This window comes from Scyliorhinus canicula, chromosome 22, assembly GCF_902713615.1.
Source record: "Scyliorhinus canicula chromosome 22, sScyCan1.1, whole genome shotgun sequence".
In the NCBI taxonomy this organism is placed as follows: Eukaryota; Metazoa; Chordata; class Chondrichthyes; order Carcharhiniformes; family Scyliorhinidae; genus Scyliorhinus; species Scyliorhinus canicula.
Window position 1 is genome coordinate 23383095 of NC_052167.1, and position 15425 is coordinate 23398519.

The 15425-nt window shown below is 46.9% G+C and overlaps 1 protein-coding gene across 1 annotated transcript in view; it reads left to right on the forward strand.

The window, feature by feature from the left end:
• LOC119956001 (glutamate dehydrogenase, mitochondrial) overlaps positions 1-15425 on the forward strand; it is a 104248-nt gene that overhangs the window by 39964 nt on the left and 48859 nt on the right. Inside the window, exon 6 of the mRNA XM_038782663.1 lies at positions 1634-1728. Coding sequence (XP_038638591.1) covers positions 1634-1728 — 95 coding nt within the window. The remainder of the gene's footprint in view (positions 1-1633; positions 1729-15425) is intronic.

The window sequence follows — 15425 nt, forward strand, 5'->3', positions numbered from 1 at the left end:
CTTGGATGTCTGCCACTGTATCTCTTTTTTTAATTTTCCAGTTAAGGGGCAATTTAACCTTACTTTTAAGGACACTACGGGCAATTTAGCATGGCCAATCCACCTAACCCGCACATCTTTGGACTGTGGGAGGAAACCGGAGCACCCGGAGGAAACCCACGCACACACGGGGAGGACGTGCAGACTCCGCACAGAGAGTGACCCAGCCGGGAACCGAACCTGGGACCCTGGAGCTGTGAAGCATTTGTGCTAACCACCATGCTACCGTGCTGTCCATTGCAATTCTCTGGAAGCTACTTGACCTCACAGAAAATGGTGCTTCATCATACCCTGCTTGACCTGAACTTGTGCATTATCCAATTTGGAACAGTTATGTTCTGATAATTGTAAATGCTGGGCTAGAAACCCAGAGGGCAAGGAAAAATAAATTAATCAGAATGGTTTTTGAGAGCCGTCGGACAAGAAAACCTGCCAAACGTTCCTATTCTGCCCACGTGACTGCAAATGGTTGACTCATAATGCCCAAAGTCAACTAGAAGATGAGCAGTAAATGCTGCCTGGACAGCATCACTAAAACAGATGTTTAAAAAAAACTTTTTTTCCCCCTCCTGTCTAAACTTCACTTGTGTGTAAGTGTATATGTATATGTCTGTCTCTGTTCATTCCATGCAGATTTATAGGTGAAATTATAAGTGCTGCCTGTTTAACTTTGTCAGTGAAAAGAGTTACCTGTTTCTCAGTAATTACGCCCACTCCTGTATCTTTCTGGCCTAACATCAAAGTGGCAAGTACACGTGTCGGCACCAGAACAGTGCTGGCTGCCGGGACTCGCCAACACTAAACGCATTCAAATGGTCATTGGATAGGCATATGGACGATAAGGGGATAGTGTAGATGGGCTTTAGAGAGGTTTCACAGGTCGGCGCAACTTCGAGGGCCGAAGGGCCTGTACTGCGCTGTAATGTTCTATGAATCATCCGGGCCCTGACTCTCTACTTTCCTCCTATTTCCGGAACAACATAATTCAGAGAACGGATTGAATGTGAAGCGAAATGTGGCTTCTAACGTTTACCGTGACAACACCCCATGAACAGTCGAAATGAGTGAATGCAAAAAGTAATTGAAAGCCACATTTTATCATTGCGGGATTATGAGGGGCCTGTTTGATGAACTGGAGCTTGCGCTTCTCTTCTGGTTTTTTTTTGGGGGGGGGGGGGAATTAATTGTGTAACCCTTTAAATTTGTTTAACAAACTGTTGACTATTTTGAGATTTGGGTCGTGCAGGGAGTTAGAACATTGTCTTTATTTCTCGTCATGTCCATTGGATCTAGCCCTGACTGCCTGGAGTAACGGTTTCACTTCGCTAGCTGCAAGGTTCCTCCAAGAAATGAACGTTGGCTAGTTTTAACACACTCTCGATGAGCAGGGGTGGAAAACTGAAATATATCCGATTTCCCATGTCCTGAGAATGTTGTGTTTTATACATATTTACTTGGTTTCTCTCCCACCTGTCTAAAGGGTATAACGGTCTTTGGGTTTGTCCATCGAGTCAGCTGGCCTGAGGCTGGGACTGTTGTTGCAGAAGGAGAAATAAAATGTTTGCAAGATTAATATTTTCCTTTGCTCTCCTAGGACCTGGTATTGACGTGCCGGCCCCTGATATGAGCACAGGCGAGAGAGAAATGTCCTGGATTGCCGATACTTTTGCCACCACGATGGGACACATGGTGAGTGTACAAAGGAAATTGGATGGCAAGTCAGGAGGTTCAATAAAACATTGCTTCTGAATCAAGTCAGTTTGATTGTAGAGAATCCTTATTTGTGAAAGACAGATGGTTATTAAATAATAGTTGATATACATTTTGCAATTCAAATCCAACCAGGGCTTAAGGTGAGCAATAGAGCATGGAGAAGAAAAAGAGGGGAAAGTAAATAGTTTTAACAGTTTCAGGCGGTTGGACCGAGGTGGTGAATCCTAAAGGACATAGCTGTAAGCCTGGATCTGCAGCATGAGGTGAGGGAACCAAACGAGGGAAAAACACTTTTTTTTAATAAAAAAATTTAGAGTACCCAATTATTTTTTTCCAATTAAGGGGCAATTTAGCGTGGCCAATCCACCTAACCCGCACATCTTTGGGTTGTGGGGTGAAACTCACGCAGACATGGGGAGAATGTGCAAACTCCACACGAACAGTGACCCAGAGCTGGGATCAAACCTGGGATCTCGGTGCCGTGAGGCAGCAGTGCTACCCACTGCACTACATGCCGCCCCGGAAAAAACATACTTGACCTCATCCTCACAAACCTGCCGGCCACAGAGGCATCTGACCATCGTATAGACCTTGTGGAGACAAGTTACTGTCTTCACATTGAGGAAACCCTCCATCTGCTGTGTGGCACTATCATCGTGTTAAATAACACCAGGTTAAATTCCAACAGGTTTGTTTTGAATCACTAGCTTTTGGAGCACAGCTACTTCATCAGGTCAGTCCTCACCTGAGGAGGGAGCTGTGCTCCGAAAGCTAGTGATTCGAAACAAACCTGTTGGACTTTAACCTGACGTTATACGACTTCTTACTGTGCCCACCCCAGTCCAACGCCGGCATCTCCACACCGTGTTAAAGGGGATAGACTTCAAACACATCTGGCAACTTGAGACTGGATAGCCATGAGGCGCTGTGGGTCATCCGCAGCAGAATTTTATTCAACCGTAATGTCATAGAATCTAGAATACCTACAGTGCAGAAGGAAGCCATTTGGACTATTGAGTCTGCATTGACCCTTTGAAAGAGTACTTCACCCATGCTCACTCCCCCCACCCCCCCCCCGCCCCCCATCCCAATAACCCCTTAATCAATGAAGGAAATGAAAATGAACAAAATGAAAAGCACTTATTGTCACAAGTATGCTTCAATGAAGCTACTGTGAAAAGCTCCTCGTCACCACATTCCGGCGCCTGTTCGGGGAGGCTGGTATGGGAATTGAACCATACTGCTGGCCTGCCTTGGTCTGTTTTAAAAGCCAGCTATTTAGCTCAGTGTGCTAAACCAGCCCCTAATAGAACATAGAAAATACAGCAAAGAACAGGCCCTTCGGCCCACGATGTTGTACCGAACCTTTGTCATAGATTATCATAGAATTTACAGTGCAGAAGGAGGCCATTCGGCCCATCGAGTCTGCATCGGCTCTTGGAAAGAGCACCCTACCTAAGGTCAACACCTCCACCCTATCCCCATTACCCCATAACCCCACCCAACACTAAGGGCAATTTTGGACACCAAGGGCAATTTATCATGGACAATCCACCTAACCTGCACATCTTTGGACTGTGGGAGGAAACCGGAGCACCCGGAGGAAACCCATGCACACACGGGGAGGATGTGCAGATTCCGCACAGACAGTGACCCAAGCCGGAATCGAACCTGGGACCCTGGAGCTGTGAAGCAATTGTGCTATCCACAATGCTACCGCAATGTAACCTACAGATCTTTTTTGGGCACTATAGGGCAATTTAGCATAGCCAATCCACCTAACCTGCACATCTTTAGACTGTAGGAAGCACCTGGAAAAAATCTAAACAGACACGAGGAGAAAGTGCAAACTCCACAAAGATAGTCACCCGGGTTCCTGGCACTATGGCCCAAGAGATGCAGACCCAAATTAAAATATTGGGATCAAAGTGAAGCTCATAAAGACAATGGGTGGTGTTTTCCCTGCAGCCCTCTGCAAAATCAGAGGCGGTCTACCTTTGGCCAGTGGCAGGGTCTTTTGATTCCACCGTTGTCAACGGGGTTTACGTTAAATGCACCCCTTGCTACCAGGGGTGCCCACTGGAAGGCCTCACCAGCTTGACCAGTCAGAAGGTTCAGGCCAGTATATCAATTTCCATTTGATGCAGCTTCATACCTCAAAGAAAACATCTACAGGATCAGTTTAGCAGGATCAAGCTGGGTGTGGCAAGCATGGGGGAAAAACAACAAAATAGATACTGAGACCATGCAAGTAAAAATACAATCTCATTTGAGGGGTATAGATAGGGTAAACAGTTGAAGGCTTTTTCCCAGGGCAGAAATGACAATTACAAGGGGGCGCAAGTTCGAGGTGAGGGGGACAGGTTCAGTGGAGATGTGTGGGTGATGTTTTTTACGCAGAAGGTGGTGGTGGCCTGGAATGCACTGCCAAGTGAGGTGGTTGAGGCAGATACGTTAGTGACCGTTAAGACTTATTTGGGTAGACGCCTGAACAGAGGGAGTGTAGAAAGATACAGGCATGTGGTCTAGATAGGACACGTGATCGCACAGGCTTGGAGGGCCGAAGGGCCTGTTCCTGCGCTGTATTCTTCTTTGTTCTTGAATTGTCTTCACATAACCTTAACCCATATAAGGTGATCTAGGTGCCAAAAAGTCTGGCTTCATCTGGGCAATCCACAACAATCGATCCATTTGAATGGGACTGATTATCCCCCATTTACAGGGCAGGCCCAGACTTTCCCTGGTTGTCTGTATCTGTCCAGTATATTGGAACTTGGCTGTTCACATTCCTAGCAGGCCTGTCTATGGTTCCGACTGGTTTTAATTTAAAGTCTCCAATTGTATGTTGCACCTAAAATTCAGGCTGTTGGCCATATTACCACAACAGTCTACTCTATCAATCAGAGGGAAGGGGTCATCAACAGTGCTATCAAGCGGCACTTGCTTAGCAATAATGTGCTGATTGACACTCAATTTGGATTCCACTGGAGTCACTCAGTTTCTGACCACATTACAGTCTGGTTCAAACATGGACAAAACAGCTTAACTCCTGAGATGAGTGACTGCCCTTAATATCAAGGCAGCATTTGATGGTGTGTGGAATCCAGGAGTCCGAGCAAAACATGAGTAAATGGGAATTTGTGGGGGGCAACTCTCCACTCGTTAGAGTCGTACCTGGCACAAAGGAAGATGGTGTGTTGGTTGCAGGTCAGTCATCTCCGTTCTGGGACATCACTGCACGAGTTCCTCAGGCTAGTGCCCTAGAGCCAACCATCTTCATCTGCTTCATCAATGACCTTCCTGCCATCATTAGGTCAGAAGTGAGAATGTCTACTGATGACTGCACAATGTTCAATGTCATTGTTACCACACACACACTGAAGTAGTCCATGTCCAAGTCCTGCAAGGCCTGAACAAGAGCCAGGCTTGGGCTGACAAGTGGCAAGTAACATTCGAACCACACAAATGCCAGGCAATGACCATCTCCAACAAGCGAGAACTTAACCATTGCCCCTTGATATTCAGTTGCATGACCATCGCTGAATCTTCCACTGTCAACATCCTGGGGGGTTACCATTTACCAGAATCCAAACTAGAATCGCCTTATAAATACAGTGGTGACAAGAGCAGGTCGAAGGCTAGGGATCCTGTGGCGAGTAACCTACCTCCTACTCCCCAAAGTTCTACAAGGCACAAGTCAGGAGTGTGATGGAATACTCTCCACTTGCCTGGATGAGTGCAGCTCTAACAACACTCGAAGCTTAACACCATCCAGGACATAGCAGCCCGCTTGATTGCTCCCCCTTCCACAAACATTCACGTCTTCCACAATTGATGCACCATGGCAGCCGTGTGTACAATCTACAAGATGCACTGCTCACCAAGGCTCCTTCGGCAATGCGTTCCAAACCTACACTACTACCACCTAGAAGTACAAGGACAGAAAGGTGTGCTCCCCACAAGTTATCAGTTTGTTCCCCTCCAAGTCACTCTCCATCCTGACTTGGAAATATTGTCGTTCCTCCACTGTCGCTGGATCAGAATTGCAGAACTCCCTTCCTCACAGCACTGTGGTTGTGCCTGCACAACAAGGATTGCAGCGAATCAAGAAGGCAGCTCACCAGCACCTTGCCAGGAGCAATTGGGGATGGGCAATGAAAGATGGCCCAGACAATGAGGCCCCCATTCCATACATGAATAAAGTATCTCAACTGTGACTGTTCATTTCAACAATGCGTGATTACATTATTTAAAGATAATTGTAACAAAGGGTATAAAATTGCTTCGATCAAACTGGAACCAGTTTGGATTTGTCTACAATGAGCAATGAACCACACCCTTTTGTCTGTCATGCTGAGTGAGCAGAATATTCTACGCCAAAGCCACTTCCACATTTGTCCCTGCACCTCGGCTTACTCTTTGTGGTGGGGTGCAAGCCTCATTCATTCTGAGGAACATTACTATTGGCGTTTCACTAATGTTGATGGTCAGATTTGTTCCCCATTTTAAATGTTGACACTGTGCTGACTTCAGGCTTGCAGCATGCACTGTTTCTTTTGTTGCGATAGTCAGTGACTCCATAAACTTCCTCTGTTCAGTGCCCTTTGAAATAGGAGTCAGTTTTAGGGTTCGCCCGGAGGTGGCAACCGTTCGTCGACTTTGTCGTGAAAAATTAATCGTCAGCAGAAGGGGGGGTGGGGGGGGTTTAGTTTAGCTTAGAGTAGGGAGTTAATAAAGGTGAGCATGTAAGGGAGGGAGATGGCTTTTGCACTATGTTTATAGTTTTATGTACATTGTTTATTGTGGTTTTATAATATCGAAAAATACCTCAATAAAATGTTTATTTTTAAAAAAATAGGAGTCAGTTTTCAACCTCGGCACATGGTAATCTGAACATCAGGGTGGAGCAGATTGTCTGCTTGTTAATGAACCTGGTGTGTATTAATGTGGATATAAGCTTCAGTGTTTGTGTGACAGCTCAAGCCAATCTGCAGCCTTTCTGGGCAGGAAACAAACTCCTACTCAAAAGAAAGGCCTGTGAATCCTGCACCTTCAGCCCACTGCTCACCGTCCCCAAATGTGACCAAGACTGCCATGTATATATGGGACTCTTGAGCCACACCAGGTGATGTTGCAGAGTGTTAGAACATAAGAACTAGGACCAGGAGTTGGCCATCTGGCCCCTCGAGCCTGCTCCGCCATTCAATGAGATCATGGCTGATCTTTTGTGGACTCAGCTCTACTTTCCGGCCCGAACACCATAACCCTTAATCCCTTTATTCTTCAAAAAACTATCTTTATCTTAAAAACATTTAATGAAGGAGCTTCAACTGCTTCACTGGGCAAGGAATTCCATAGATTCACAACCCTTTGGGTGAAGAAGTTCCTCCTAAACTCAGTCCTAAATCTACTTCCCCTTATTTTGAGGCTATGCCCCCTAGTTCTGCTTTCACCCGCCAGTGGAAACAACCTGCCCGCATCTATCCTATCTATTCCCTTCATCATTTTATATGTTTCTATAAGATCCCCCCTCATCCTTCTAAATTCCAACAAGTACAGTCCCAGTCTACTCAACCTCTCCTCGTAATCCAACCCCTTCATTTACCTATTTGGATTAACCTAGTGAATCTCCTCTGCACACCCTCCAGTGCCAGTACGTCCTTTCTCAGGTAAGGAGACCAAAACTGAACACTGCTCCAGGTGTGGCCTCACTAACACCGTATACAATTGCAGCATGACCTTCCTAGTCTTAAACTCCATCCCTCTAACAATGAAGGACAAAATTCCATTTGCCTTCTTAATCACCTGTAAACCAAATGTTTGCTACTCATGCACGAGCACACCCAGGTGTCTGCACAGCAGCATTTTAAAATATTTTATCATTTAAATAACAGTCCCTTTTGCTGTTATTTCAACCAAAATGGATACCCTCACATTTGTCAACATTATATTCCATCTGCCAGACGCTAGCCCATTCACTTAATCTATCCAAATCCCTCTGTAGGCTTCCGGTATACTCTGCACTTTTTGCTTTACCACTCATCTCAGTGTCGTCTGCAAACTTGGACACATTGCACTTGGTCCCCAACTCCAAATCATCTATGTAAATTATCTATCTTTATAGTTAATATGATGGGGTGGAAGGAATGATTTAAATGGCAACAGGAATGGTGAAAGCCAGCAGAGTGGCAACTCTGTACAACCCTTGTCAACAGCCCAAGCCAGATATTGTTTCTACTGTTCTTAATGTTTATATCTGGCCATATTGCAACCTTCAAATTGATTGAGATTTTTAAGATTTGTAGCGGTATTGTTGGGGGGGGGGGACAAAGGATGCAACTTTAAAATCAGGGGGACGTTGGGGACTCTGCAGAAAACATAAGTTGCTAGCTCAATTCAAAATGTTGAACCTGAGAACCAAGGTGGATGGATAGAGTTACGATACAGATCAGGGTCGGGATTCTCCGACCCCACAGCTGGACCGGAGAATCGGCAGGGGTTGTGTGAATCCCACCCCCGCCGGCTGCCGAATTGTCCGGCGTTGGGGTTTTGGCAGGGGCGGGAATCATGCCGCGCCGGTCGGACGCCGCTGGCAGCGGCCCCCCGGCGATTCTCTGGTCCGCGATGGGCGGCCCGCCCGTTTTAGGCCGATCCCACCTGCGTAAATTAGACCTGGTACTTACCGGCGGGACCTGGCTCTGCAGGCGGCCTCTGGGGTCCTGGGGGGGGGGGCCGAGATCTGGCCCCGGGGGGTGCCCCCACGGTGGCCTGGCCCGCGATCGGGGCCCACTGATCCGCGGGCAGGCCTGTGCCGTGGGGGCACTCTTTACCTCCACACCGGCTGCTGTGGACCTCAGTCATGGCCAGTGCGGAGACGAACCCCCCTGCGCATGCGCTGGGATGACGCCAGCACATGCTGGTGCTCGTGCGCATGCGCCAACTCGCACCGGCAGGCGGAGGCCCTTTGGCACCGGTTGGCGTGGTGCCAAGCCCCTTCCACGCTGGTTGGCATGGCGCCGACCCCACCGGCCTAGCCCCTGAAGGTGCAGAGGATTCTGCACCTTCCGGGCGGCCCGACGCCTGTGTGGTTCACGCCACTCCTCGGTGCTGGGACTGCCCGCACCGCCGGGTAGGGGAGAATCCTGCCCCATGACTACATTGATTGGTATAACAGGTTAAAGAAATGAATGACCTCTGCTTGCTCATTGAGCCTCAGAGGCCTCTGCATAGCAGCCATATTTTGCCTACCCACCCCCAAAGCAAGGCAGTCACGGACTCGGCACTGGATATATAAATGAGAAACATTTTGTTTGATGCACAGACGATTCATTGAGCTGCATTGTTTGCCCTGAAATTGTCTACAAAATGGCTCGTTTGAAAGCACAAGGGCACTGAAGTTGAACCATAGTTCAGTTGGATCAGCGTCTTCTCTCTGTGTTATCAAATCCACATAATTGAATCCTTACAGTTCAGGAGCAGGCCATTCGGCCCAGCTCATCTGCACCGACCCTCCAAAAGAGCACTCTACAAAAGCCCACTCCCCTGCCACCCCGTAACCTAACCTACACATCTTTGGAGACTAAGGGGCAATTTGTCATGGCCAATCCACCTAACCTGCACATCTTTGAACTGTGGGAGAAACCAGAGGAACCCCATGCAGACACATGGAGAACATGCAAACTCCATACACATAGTCACCCAAGCTGGGAATTGAACCTGGGTTCTTGGCACTGAGGCAGCAGTGTTAGCTACCATGCCATATTGGATCAACAATGCTTTAATTTTATCCTCTACAATGGCTTTATCTGTTTGTTCCTACCCTATTTGGTCCAATCAATCTTTCCTATATGAAATGAAAATGAAAATCGCTTATTGTCACGAGTAGGCTTCAATGAAGTTACTGTGAAAAGCCCCTAGTCGGCACCTGTTCGGGGAGGCTGTTATCAGTCTTTTGTTTTTAAAACCAATAATATTGTACTTGTTCCAACTAGCTGGTGTGTCAGTTAAGCCTGCAGTTTTGCTCAAGCATTCATTACTGCTATGAAAGATCATAGACCAACTTCGGAGCCTTTGCCCTTCACGTCCAGATAACAGCTATTTACCATTTCCTTTGCACCTGCAGCCTGTGACCTTCAGCCTGATCTCTGCTCTTTTGCTTTTCCAAAGAAGAAAGCACCCAAAAATGTTGCCATTAAACCTACTATTGCTTTTGAGCATGTCCCTGATTGCTGCTGCTTCAGAGACAGCACTTGTTACTCAAGCTGCCATTATGCATGTGATCTTTGATTGTGAATGTTGGTAGACCGTTTCCCTATGAAAGACTGCAGTGCCGTGCCTGTTCCTGCATTCGCACAACAGCCAGACTTTGTGCTTCCAGCCAAAGTTGCTGCATAATGAGTTAGAGACCCTGGCCCCTCTTTCAGTCCAGCACACGGTTCAGACGGTCTAACCTGGGATATTGCAATCACACCCGCGGTAAACCTGCTGTGTCACTGGCTATTTCAAACCATTTTGTCAAATCCAGTATTTCCTAAAATGAAAGTTAGGATGGTAATAGTTAGGACAGCACGGTAGCACATTGGTTAACACTGTTGCTTCTCCGCTCCAGGGTCCCTGGTTCGATTCCCGGCTTGAGTCACTGTCTGTGCAGAGTCTGCACGTTCTCCCCGTGTCTGCGTGGGTTTCCTCCGGGTGCTCCGGTTTCCTCCCACAAGTCCCGAAAGACGTGCTAGTAGGTATTTGGACATTCCAAATTCTCCCAGTGTACCCGGACAGGTGCCGGAATGTGGCAACTATGAGGGCGTTTCGCAGTATCTTCATTGTGACAATAATAAAGATTATTATTGTTTTTCAAAAATGTACAATGAGAGAGCCTTCAAGCGCATTCTTGATATTCAAATGCCATCTGTGCTCTTAAAGCTAAGTTAAGAAAACACAGGATTTGTGAAGACTATAATAGACAACGATATATTTGCAAAAAGAGCTTAAGGATTAAACTTGACTTTCAGATCATTAGTTCACTTGCTGTAGTTTCATTATTGAACATCACTTCTGTAATTTCAGCTGTGTCTCAATTTTCAAATGTTCCCACACCATTAAATTGTCACAAATGAGGAATGTTATGTGACTGTTGTATTATACGCTCAGCATTTAATTTTGTATTTTTTGTTCCTCTAATAGTGGGCAGCACGGTAGCATTGTGGATAGCGCAATTGCTTCACAGCTACAGGGTCCCAGGTTTGATTCCGGCTTGTGCGGAGTCTGGACATCCTCCCCGTGTGTGCGTGGGTTTCCTCCGGGTGCTCCGGTTTCCTCCCACAGTCCAAAGATGTGCAGGTTAGGTGGATTGGCCATGATAAATTGCCCTGAGTGTCCAAAATTGCCCTTAGTGTTGGGTGGGGTTACTGGGTTATGGGGATAGGGTGGAGGTGTTGACCTTGGGTAGGGTGCTCTTTCCAAGAGCCGGTGCAGACTCGATGGGCCGAATGGCCTCCTGCACTGTAAATTCTATGTAAATAGCAACTAACTGCCGTCCTAATAGTGAGTGGGGTGTGGGGAGAGGAAACCAGTTTCTCCAGTGCAGTGACATGAAAAGTAACAGCAGTTCATAATGTTGGAGTGGTTATCGTTTCTCCTCGCCCTTCCACATAAAAATGTTTGTCTTGAAAATTGCTGGAGGTGCAAGCTGATAATGGCAGAGCAAGGGCAACGTGGAATCTGGGACCTTGATAAATAGAGAGACCAACAGTCATTCTCCTGAATCGTTGAGATTTGGGAATGATGGGAAATGCAGAAGGAAATATGGTGACTTAGAGTCAAAGAGGTATCGCAAGAGATAGGAAAAGTAAGAAAATTAAGTTTTAAATCTCAACAATAGTCTACTACCTATAAGAATGAGACTTCATAGTTTAATTTGTTCCCTTTTTTTTGTTTTAATTCAGATTACCCAATTATTTTTTCCAATTAAGGGGCAATTTAGCGTGGCCAATCCACCTGCCCTGCACATCTTTGGGTAGAGGTGAAATTCACGCAGCCACTGAGAATGTGCAAACTCAACACGGACAGTGACCCAGGGTCGGGATTCGAACCCGGGTCCTCAGTGCCATAGGCAGCAATGCTAGCCACTGCGCCGCCCTGAGACCTTAACCACTCCATTTGTTCCCTCTCTGGGACAGAGCAGTTGAGTGACATTGTTGGAACATAAATCCCCCTCAATGAAAATCGCTTATTGTCACAAGTAGGCTTCAAATGAAGTTACTGTGAAAAGCCCCTAGTCGCCACATTTCGGCGCCTGTTCGGGGAGGCTGGTATGGGAATTGAACTGTGCTGCTGCCCAGTTAAAAAGCCAGCTATTTAGCCCAGTGTGCTAAACCAGCCCCATTGGATACCAACCGTAACATTCCGAGGTGAGTTTAATTGCAATTTAATGTGCAAGTACAGCAATTTCATGAAAATTGAGGTTGAGGATGAGCTGGTGTCTTTGCAAAACGAATGCATGATCAGCATTGCCAAAATGTGGCCGTATCATTGTTGATTCCCCCACCTAGGGCTTACCATTGACCAGGAACGGAACTGGACTAGCTATACAAATACTGTGGCTGCAAGAGCTGGTCAGAGGCGAGGAATCCTGCAGTGAGTAATTCACTACCTGATTCCCCAAAGCCTGTCCACCATCTGCAAAGTCAGGAGTACAGTCGAATACTCTCCACTTGCCTGGATGAGTGCAGCTGCAACAACACTCGAAGCTCGACACCATCCAGGACAACGCACCCTGCTTGCTTGTGGCACCCTATCCACCACCTTACGGTCACTCCCTTCACCACCAATGTACGGCAGCAGCGTTGTTGCACCGTGTGCAAGATTCACTGCAGCACTTGTAAAGGCTCCTTCAACTGTACCTTCTAAATCTGCAATCTCCATCAGCTAGAAGGACGATGGCAGCAGGCATGTGGGAGTGCCAGTACCTGAAAGTTCCACTCCAAGTCACACACCATCCTACCTTGGAACTACACTACCATTCCTTCTCTATCGCTGGATCTTTCTTGGGACTGTTATCCTAACAACATTGTGGGTATACCTACACCACATGTTCTGTAGCTGTTCAAGAAGATGGCTCACCACCACCTTCTCAAGGACGATGGATTGTGCAATAAGCACTGGACTTGCCAGCAATGCTCACATACCATTAAAGAATGGGGAAAGTACTGTTAAACTTGAGGCAATCCCCAATTACAATCTTTCTTCCTCATCCACAAGTTGCTGCACAATTTACACAATGCGACAAGCTCCATTAAACTACACTTCATCAAAGAACAGCTGATGGAAAATGCTGGAAGAACTAACTTCTGGCTAAAACTAGTGATGGGTAAATCCAGGTGAAATGCTTTTTGAACTGCTCTAGATGGTCATTAAAGGTGGTATTTTGTAATTGACTCCTTTGGTAATGCCAAATGGTTAACACCATATTCCTGGCATGGACAACACCTGGGCAGTTAAAGTCAGTGGTGGACAACCCGGGGACCACATGTGGCCCACCTGGGTTCTGAGTGCGGTGCACGAGACCTTTTGTAAACCATTGGGCATGCGCAGGGTTGCCACATTCGGCTGATTTCCATCCGGGTCGTTTCTTTCCTACCGGTATGGCTGAAGTGATTCGCGTGTAAAGCGAGGGTGAGTGAAGTGAGGAGCGAGCTCACAACATTGACTGTGAGAGCTGTGCACTCCCTCTGCGTCCAAAGTGTAAATATTTATTTTGTTTTTCCCATTTGAAGTTCATGACATTCTATTAATATATAAATGATTAAGCATTTTTTGTAACTCATCATGAAATATTTGGCGTGTATTAAATATATTTAATCTTCTTCATGGGTGGTGAACAAGTCCAATTTCAATCTTGCGGCGCACTGAGATGAAAGAAGGCCATTCATGCAGCCCACTTACTAGCCCAGGTTGTCTCTCATGGTGTAAGTGATGGGAGCTGAATCTGTAACTGGATCAGATTGCCAAGAGATGGCAGACCAGTGTGTGTTTGAATTTCAATTACATATGCAAGTGAAATAGTGTCACTTCTGCAAAGTTGATTGTTGAGGGACACTCTCGGACGCTGTCCTGTTGAGTGGTGCAATAGAGGCCTCCACACCAGTTCCTCCTGCAATTTCAGCCCCATAAACTGTGGGCGTTGGCCAAGTAGGGAATAGTCATTAGCTCTTGAGGAAGCAGTAACCCAACAACTCTATTGTGTAGAGATCCTTCCACTTTGCTTTAGGGGCCTCACGGTAGCATGGTGGTTAGCATCAATGCTTCACAGCTCCAGGGTCCCAGGTTCGATTCCCGGCTGGGTCACTGTCTGTGTGGAGTCTGCACGTCCTCCCCGTGTGTGCGTGGGTTTCCTCCGGGTGCTCCGGTTTCCTCCCACAGTCCAAAGATGTGCAGGTTAGGTGGATTGGCCATGCTAAATTGCCCGTAGTGTAAGGTTAATGGGGGGATTGTTGGGTTACGGGTATACGGGTTACGTGGGTTTAAGTAGGGTGATCATTGCTCGGCACAACATCGAGGGCCGAAGGGCCTGCTCTGTGCTGTACTGTTCTATGTTCTATGTTCTAAATGCTTCACAGCTCCAGGGTCCCAGGTTCGATTCCCGGCTGGGTCACTGTCTGTGTGGAGTCTGCACGTCCTCCCCGTGTGTGCGTGGGTTTCCTCCGGGTGCTCCGGTTTCCTCCCACAGTCCAAAGATGTGCAGGTTAGGTGGATTGGCCATGCTAAATTGCCCGTAGTGTAAGGTTAATGGGGGGATTGTTGGGTTACGGGTATACGGGTTACGTGGGTTTAAGTAGGGTGATCATTGCTCGGCACAACATCGAGGGCCGAAGGGCCTGCTCTGTGCTGTACTGTTCTATGTTCTATGTTCTAAATGACATTCTTTTGTCTTGAGTGCTAAAATGTAAGAACTAGAGAACAGGCTGAATCCAAACCCTATCACTACCCACAGCCATGAAGCCACAAGCTTGCTAGCTGCTCGGCTGAAAGCGAAGTGGATCATGCATGTTTCTGCATCCGGTTATGAATATCATTTATAAATGGCTGCTGTTAATCACCAAGCAACTGTTTGTGACTCCGGCATTGTCACATTTGCAGAAGATTTGGTTAATATGCTGTACACAGAAATATTGTGGGAATAGCTTTTCTATGGATTTTTTGAGTTTAACCCAGCTCACAGGCAATTATAGTGGATAAAGTGACCGATTTAGACACATCCCTTTACAGTTGAAACTATGTTCACCTGTTACCTACTCTGTTTATATCTGTAGCCAGTAACCTGCTCACAGGCTTCAGCTGCTGTCACCGAGGCAGCTTTGCGAGTCTGTCAGCACGAGGGAGTTAACAATGATATAATTGCACTGGGTGGAGGGAGGGGGTCTGTAATTTGGGGTGGAGGGGGTGAGACTTTTAGGACCAGCAAGGATGTGGACCATCAGCTTTGGAGGGATTTTCATGTATTTTGTATGATTGAGAATTATTCCCTCCTGTCCCTTGCTGACCGACGTGTACAGCACTTGCAGATTGTATGTAGAAGTGGTCAAGGGGAAAGTTAGTGGAACATCTGGTTTGTGGCAGACTTGTAATCATAGTTGGTTGGCAGGAGCAGATTGGTGTGGATTAGAGACAAAAATCCA